Genomic DNA, 8,483 nt, shown 5'->3' with positions numbered 1-8,483 from the left:
CAGCCATTAAAAAGAATGAAATAATGCCATTTGCAGCAACATGGATGGACGTGGAGACTATCAGGTGATAGTCTCCAGTGAAGTAAGTCAGACAAAGACAAATATAATATGGTATTACTTATATGCGGAATCTTAAAAAAAATGATACAAATGAACTCATTTACAAAACAGAAACAGATTCACAGGCTTATAGAACCAACTTATGGTTACCAGGGGGTAAGCGTGGAGGGGAAGGGACAGATTGGGAGTTTGGGATTGACATGTACACACTGCTATATTTGAAACAGATAACCAACAAGGACCTACTGTATAGCACAGGGAACTCTGCTCAATACTCTATAATAACCTAAATGGGAAAAGAATATGAAAAAGAATAGATACATGTATAACTGAATCACTTTGCTATACACCTGAAGCTAACACAACATTGTTAATCAACTCTACTCCAATACAAAATAAAAATTAAAAAAAAAAAGAAATATCATATTAAAGAAGCTTCTGGTCTTTAAATGAAAAGAGAGACTGAAAGGGTAACTAGGATTTGCTACTTGAAGCACTGCCACCTGCTAGGACAGAGTTAACACCAGAGCATGAAAGAAAACTTCCCTTTAAAATTCACTGGGCAATTTTTATGAACTCATTTTTTGTGAGGCAGGAAAAATAATCAGGCAAGCAAAGGTGAGGTATCTTTGGAAAATTTAATTTGGACCATATTTTCTTTCTTTTGCTTAAAACATCAAATATTTCCATACGCTTTGGGTTCCACAACTTACAAAGGGCAGTGGGTTTCCTGCAGTTACATACTGTACCCAACTTTCTATAGAAAGATCAGACATTTCCCAACCTTGCTTTTGAGTATTTTCTTTAAAATGTTTTAAACGTTCCTTACAGTCAATGGCAAGTAAAACAAAGTAAGGCTTTATTTTCTCCTTTTTCCCCGTTTTTGGTACTGCATGTTAGAGGAATAAGGAAGGAAGACTTGTCACATCAGTGTCAGTACCCTGGGGATCGCTGCTGAGTCCTCCACGTGTACCCATATCTTCGAGGCCCTGATGTACCCCTGCACTGAGGAACCTGAGATGGGTAAGTGCTGAACAGCCTGTCACAGCCATTTCGCAGCACAGGGGGTCTGTGGCTGCTGGTTCCTGTCAGTGTTCACAGGGCTCCTGGCCTCCAGGGGTAACAAAGGAAGTAGGATCAAATCACGACCAGAGGTCTCCCACCTGGCACTGCAGTACCCCAGGTTCACATCTGCGGGCCTTACAATGTGCATTTAAAGACTAAATGTAATTACTGAAAATAACACAAGAAAAAAATCCCATTACTAATTCCCATATCAAATTACTAGAATGAAAATAAAAGCATTTGTCTGATAAAACATGTTTTCTATGTCAGATGAAAGCAACTCCCTTGCAAGATAATCTCAGTAATGTATATTTGTCACTATTCATATTCTTTTGCCTGGTACACAAATTTCTGTAATTTCATCATCTGAACAGTTTTGCCATTTTTCAAACTTGTAGTCTCATTAACTTAAAAAAGGGATAAGGCAGCCAAATTTAACTAATTTTGGTTGCAGAAAAACATCTGAGACATTAGCCTTCTTCTTCTCAAGTGTTAAGAGCACATGATTAAAAGGTAACAGTTTCTTCTCTTAACAGGAAACTAAGCAGCTATTGTTGTCAAATCTATCTTTAGTAAACACAGGGCCCTCATAAATATAAAATTAAATTCTTTTGAGGAATAGTTTTGTGATTTTAGATATGCAGGATTTACATTTATTTGCTGAATTTTGTAGTAAAAAAACGTGTGGTCTTCCCATCTTTCTTTCAATACGCAAGGGATTTCTCCATCGTCTCAGCAGGCTCTCACACACAGATGGCAGGCTGGTCATCTCAGCCACATGTCACGTGCTCTCAGAAGCCCTGCAAAAACTCCTGTAGCTGGGTGACGATCTCGGTGTCCACCGTTTCCATGAGGGACTGGAAGCCTTGCTCTCCCAGCAGCTCCTGCTGGGCCTTGAGCTTCTCGTAGATGAACTGCTGCAGTGACACGGTATGCACGGGGTCCTTCAGGGCCAGCTGCAGGACAGAGAGGAGCCACACTGTGTCAGAGAGGCAAAACAAGTCCCTCTTACATGGGAGTGACTCAATTCTTTGTAATCTCTTTCACAGCAACAAAATTGCTTCTGCCTCCCTTCTTGCAAGGGATTCTAAAGGGAGCCTCATTGTGGAAAAGTTTGTCAAAGAAAATTTCACTCAATTAGTCTAACCTCACTTCCCTAGGGCCTCTAAGCATAGTCATCTGATTAGCCGAATTTCTCAACAGTTCATCCATGTAAAGAATCAAAACCTGGTGGAAAGTATCCTAAAAGGAACATAACATGCCAAAGAGCACTTAAACACAATTGTCCAGGGTTCCTCATAGGAAGGAACATAGGATTGTGGCAGCTTAGTGAGGCCCTCAGGACTGACAGAGGAAACACTGCCCTATCCTGGATTGCTATGCTACTTATATACATGTATATTCTGGTTAAAAAAGAGAAAGAAAAATAATAAATAAAAATAGATTTTAACAACCCAAACACGTGCTCCTCCTCTCCCACTGGGATATTTGAAAAACAAAAGAAATATAATTAAATAAAAATAACCCATCCATCCACTTCCTAAAGATAACAATCACAACAGAGAACATTCTGGCCTTTTCTGTGCCTGTGGCATGCGCATACATACACATACATATATATACAATTAGTTCTGTTCTTTGCACTTATACCATCACACAAAAAATTCTACTCTAACACAGTTTAAGAATTCTAAATCAACTTATGTCATAATTTTTTGTTATAGGCATGTTAAAGTAATCATGGTCTAGATTAAATACAATTTTAGCTATAATTTTGCTGAATAATCTTTCACAAACACTGTTCCATGTTACAATCTATACAGCCTTTCCTCTACATTTCAAATTATTTCTTGAGGATATCTACCACTATTTCAGAAGGATTACTAGATTAAAGTGCATAGACAATTTTATGACTCCTGATATATATTATCAGGTTGTTTTTCCTATGGTTTGTACCAACTTAAAAGGTATAAGAGTTTTCAGCTTGTGACACTGTTACCACTGGTATTATCAGTATTTAAATTCCTTAAAATCTAAGAATTGAAAAATAACACAACTTTGCTTTCAGCTATATATTGTTCTCATTATCAACAATGCTGAAAATGTGTAAGGCTTTAAGTAAAGTGCATGAGTTTCTGTGTGAGAAATTCTTCTCTTTCCTTTACTGAGGCTCAATTCTATTCTACGCAGATGAAGTAGCTGAGTCAGATCTGCAGTTTGAACAATGTAAGTAGATTTTATTTTATTTATTTTATTTTTTAACATCTTTATTGGAGTATAATTGCTTTACAATGGTGTGTTAGTTTCTGCTTTATAACAAAGTGAATCAGCTATACATATACACATATCCCCTAGATTTTAAAATAATGACCACAAATAGAAAATGTAACTGAGAGGTAGAGACATAGGAGGCATGAATGTGAAATTAAACCCCTTATGTGAACATTCCAGAGTTACAGGATAAATCCAAGGCAAGGGTAATTTCAATACTCATTCTCCTGGAAGATGGATAGGAGAAAGAACAGCAAGAAAAACTGCAGACACAAAGCCCTAAATTCACAAGTCTGAAGATACAATTCTACAAAATGCATAGAAATTGAAGATGAACATTTAAAAATATCTGCTCCCTTAAGCAACATGCAATAATGTTCAATATCATTTTAATTAGTAAGCAACAGACCTCTTACTAAAGAGGATGTGAACTTTGTTGAAATATAAGTCACTAAAACCACCTGCTACAATATGAGTGAAAAGAAGCTGAGCTTGAAGCTGATGTTCAACAAGTCACTCCCACTACTGAAACAAAGCTTAAGAGTGTGGTTTAAATGCTGTTTCAATTTGCTCTAAGAAACTGTAAACAGTTAACTTATCACATCTCCACTCTTTAACTTCCAACAGACTAATAAAAAGGAAAAGTATCCCCATACTAAATCCCACCAGCTATGGCATAACACGACATTGGTATATTTTTTTTAAAGTGTATTGATCAGTCATTAGAAGATTAAAAGTATTTCTCTGTTTTGTAGGAAGAGTTGTGGAGCGAAGAAGGAATTTTAAAAAACATACAGAATCTCCAATTACATACCTTACAAGATCTTAAAAAAAAAAACCAAAACCACAATACTTTTAGTGAAAAAAACTACACGTTCACAAATAAATGTCTGTTTTGACTTCTGGCAGACATTCCTTAATCATGGTTATTAATACCTTCTTTTGAAGAAATATATAAAACAGATTGACCAAATGATTCCCTAGAGAAGAATTATCATTGCACATGCACTAAAAATCCAGATATCATATCTTTGAATGCAATAATGCCTATAGTCACTAGAATTAGGAGACCCTGAAGTCACTAACAACATTTTCAAAACTATTACTTTTATGCAAATAATGTCCACCTAACATAATGAACTTAATTATCTGATTTAATGTGAAAAAATACAGAATGCCTAGCATGTTTACTAGGTGGTATGTTCTTGAGAAAATAATTAGTTTTCTAACATAATAAGTAAATTATAACCAGGAAGATGTTGGACATTATATATAAACAAACATAAGAAGACTCTAAAAGATGGAGAGAAGAAGGCAGCACAGCACCCAAGGAACATCATGGTGTTGAGTGCCCTTTCTTCTTGCCTCATAAATTCCAGATTTGGGGCTGAAGAAGCCAGCAACCTGGAAACACCAATGAGCACAGACAAAAAAAAGCTAAAACAAATAGCCTACTCTCTAGCCAAAGGACCAGGAAAGGGACCACAAAGCAAGACAAAAAACTTTTAGACAATAATTGCTCTACTTCAGCCAAACACCACAGAATATAAACTGTGGCCCCAGTCCCACTGAGCTATTAGAAGGATTCAACCCACCTCCCATGTCTGTAGAGGTCCTTGGGGATCTTGAACTCTCCCCTTCCTCACCCAGGGAGGTATCAGTGGAAGCTTAGTGGGGAACATGGCCTCTTCCCCTACCTGGCAGTAACAAAAGTGGTACATTCACTTCTTCTGCCAGAGCAGTATCAGAAGAAGCCAGCTAAAACAGGTTTAAATAAGATGCAGAGTCTCATAACACAATACCAAAAATGCCCAGGTTTCAACAGAAATCACTCACAATACCAACCAAAAGGACAGGGCATGGGCAAGAGGGAAGTGGATTTAATTATAAAAGGGCAACTGAGAGGTCTTGTGCTGATAGAAAAGTTCTATATCTTGGCTCATTAACGTCAATATTCTGGTTTTGAAGCCACAGTTTCGCAAGATGTTATCACTGGAGGACATGGACAGCAACAGTTTATAAACCAGAGAGATCATTAATCTGGCAGCCTCAACCACCAAGAATACACTAGGAGGCAAGGAATTAACTTCTGAAGATGAATGACCAAAATAGTTTGACACCTATATGCCCAAATTTAAACAAAGTATTCATAGAAGAATCTTACAAAACCAAATTATTTATTCTTCTTTCCCACACATTTCTAACAGATGTGATTACCTTTGTTTAGGTGCAGATTTGCTTAGATGCACAAATCTGAGGCGATAAATACCTGCTACAAGGAAAACAAAGGCAGCAATACTGAGGCTCAATTGACAATACGAAAATATTGGGGATAATGGGAAGAAACAGAAAACTATTAAAAAACAGATCCAGACTAGATGCAATGTGTGGTATTTTGGATTGAATCCTGCAACTAAGAGCATTAGTGGAAAACTGGTGAAATTTAAATAAAGTCTGGAGTTTAGTTAATACTAATATACCAAAGTTGGTTTCTTAACTTTGATAAATGTACAATACTAATGTAAGATGTTGATATTAGGGAAAACCGGGTGAAGGGTGCATGAGAACCCTCTGTACGACCTTTGCTACTTTTCTGTAAACCTAAAACTATTCCAAAATAACAAGGTTATCTATCTTTATGCCAGTACCATACTGTTTTAATTACTGTGGCTTTGTAATATATTTTGAAGTCGGGAAGTGTGATGCCGCCAGCTTTGTTCTTTTTCAAAACTGTTTTGGCTGGCTATTCAAGGTCTTTTATGGTTCCATATGAATTTTAGAATTGTGTTTTTCATTTCTGTAAGAAATGCCATTGGGATTTTGATAGGAATTGCACTGAATTGGTAAATTGCTTTGGGTAGTATGGACATCTTAACAATATTAAGCCTTCCAATCCATGAACATGGATATCTATTTGTTTGTGTCTTTAATTTCTTTCATGAATGTTTCATAAGTTTTCAGTCTACAAGTCTTTCATTTCCTTAGTTAAGTTTATGCCTAAATATTTTACTCTTTTTGATGCTATTGTAAATGGGCTTTCTTAATTTCCTTTTCAGCTAATTATTTGCATATAGAAAACACACCTGATTTTTGTACGTTAATGTTTTATCCTGCAACTATGCTGGATTCATTTATTAGTTCCAGCAGTTTTTTTAATGATGTCGTCAGGGTTTTCTATATATAAGATCATGTCATCTGCAAGAGCGGACAATTTTACTTCTACCATTTCAATTTGTATGCCTTTAATTTCTTTTCCTTGCCTAACTGTTGTGGCTAGGATTTCCAGTACTATGTTGAACATACAGAGCAATAGAAATGAATAGAGAGATCAGAAATAAATCCACACATATAGAGTTACCTATAGATCTTCAATAATGGTGCCAAGAATGCACAGTGGGAAAAGGATACTCTCATCAACAAACTGTGTTGGAAAACTGGATATCCATATGCAAAAGAATGAAACCCTCATCTTACACCACACATAAAAATCTACTCAAAATTAATTAAAGACTTAAACATAAGACCTCAAACTGTAAAACTCTAGAAGAAAACATAGGGGAAAAGATTCATGACAGTGGCCTTGGCAATGATTTCATGGATATGATATCATAACCAAAACACACATGCAACAAAAGCAGAAACAAACAAGGGAAACTATGTCAAACAAAACTTTAAAAAGTTATTTTAAAAAAAGGATTCAGACTAAAAAAGTACATACCTCTTGGCCATTTGGTTGGGGGACAAGCTGCCCTAGACACTTCAATTAGCTGACACAAATGTTCATTATATATACAGAACGTCTAAGCAGCAAGACTTGCAAGCTCACTTTCAAAATGAGAAAAACTGACAACCCTAAGCTTTGAATGACATCCAAAGCTGATTTTTCTCATGTTAACGGCATCAATAGATGCCACTAGAATACAGCCTGCCAAGTTCTTGGTTTGTTCTCTTTCTGTTGCTTCCATATGCCTAACTCCCATTCTTGCCCTTCAAGAAAGCACATGATTATTTAAGAAATATTTCCTTTAAAATGGTTATGATAACATTAGGAACCTTATAACAGGTTTCAGTTATTAGCAGAAGATAACTAGCTAGAATTCCTGACTCCAGGGTTATACCTAATCTAATAAATGAAGTGCTAAATAACCTGACTTACTTCAAAAGTACATACATTGGATTTTAATAAGCAAGTCCGGTATTCCCTGGTTCTGAAATTATTACTTGAAATTATGACTTGAAGAACAGTTCCGTATGACTTGAAGTTCCGTATGACTTGAAGAACAGTTCAGAATGGTTGAACTGTATATGAGGTCCTTCTGTTGGTAACTATATAGCCTTCTGACCTACAACAATTGACCCACAGGTGTTTAATCTTTAAAGCTGGTACAAGATTTTTAGCTCCTGTGGTGCTACTTACCAAGATGTACATTTCTTGTTCTTTGAGATTTTTATTCCTTAAAACTAAAATATATTTCACTGCATTAATCTTCAATTTCACCCAGCAGATATTCGGTAAAGTTGAATCTTTTATTTGTCTTAGGTTATGTGGCATACTGTGTAACTGCTCACTTTTCAAGTCTCCATACAACCTATGATAATTTTCAGAAATTATTTACTGTAACATGTTTTCATATGATGTTTTGCTAAAGAGAAAGTTTCCTACCTTAGAAAAAATACAGAAGATCTTTTAAAAAATAATATACTTTCTATGAAGCCTGGTAGATTATGTATAAACACATTTGCTACGCAACAGGCCAAAAATCTTAAAGAAAAATTTGCTTATAACAATGTGTAACCATGTGGTCTTCAAAAATTCCGTAGTTTGATGAAAATATCTTTTGTTTAAAATTATCTTCTGTTTTGACCTCTGATTGTTTCACCATAGGTAACTCAATTTCTAAAATATAACTAAAACGTCTAAATTTCTAGAATCTCTTAGGATATAAACTCTTTTAATTTGGTGGCTTAACAAAGAGCTTGAGGCCTGCAGATGCCAACCAGAACCCACCTCATTAATAGGGCCTGGCAATGCAAATTTAGTCACTAATTACACCAAGTGTGAAACACAAATTCCAAGGGAGCCACCT

The 8,483-nt window shown here is 35.9% G+C and overlaps 1 protein-coding gene across 5 annotated transcripts in view; it reads right to left on the bottom strand.

Annotated features, from left to right (window-relative positions):
- Positions 1-684: 684 nt before the first annotated feature.
- IPO11 (importin 11) overlaps positions 685-8,483 on the bottom strand; it is a 199,144-nt gene continuing 191,345 nt past the window's right edge. For all 5 annotated transcript variants that reach the window (XM_068535393.1, XM_068535392.1, XM_068535396.1 and 2 more), the window contains one exon: positions 685-2,081. In XM_068535393.1, coding sequence (XP_068391494.1) covers positions 1,917-2,081 — 165 coding nt within the window. In that variant the 3' untranslated portion in view covers positions 685-1,916. The remainder of the gene's footprint in view (positions 2,082-8,483) is intronic.

This window comes from Eschrichtius robustus, chromosome 2 (assembly GCF_028021215.1).
Source record: "Eschrichtius robustus isolate mEscRob2 chromosome 2, mEscRob2.pri, whole genome shotgun sequence".
In the NCBI taxonomy this organism is placed as follows: Eukaryota; Metazoa; Chordata; class Mammalia; order Artiodactyla; family Eschrichtiidae; genus Eschrichtius; species Eschrichtius robustus.
Note: the sequence above shows the minus strand (reverse complement) of the source record. Positions and strands in the feature narration are given on the sequence as shown.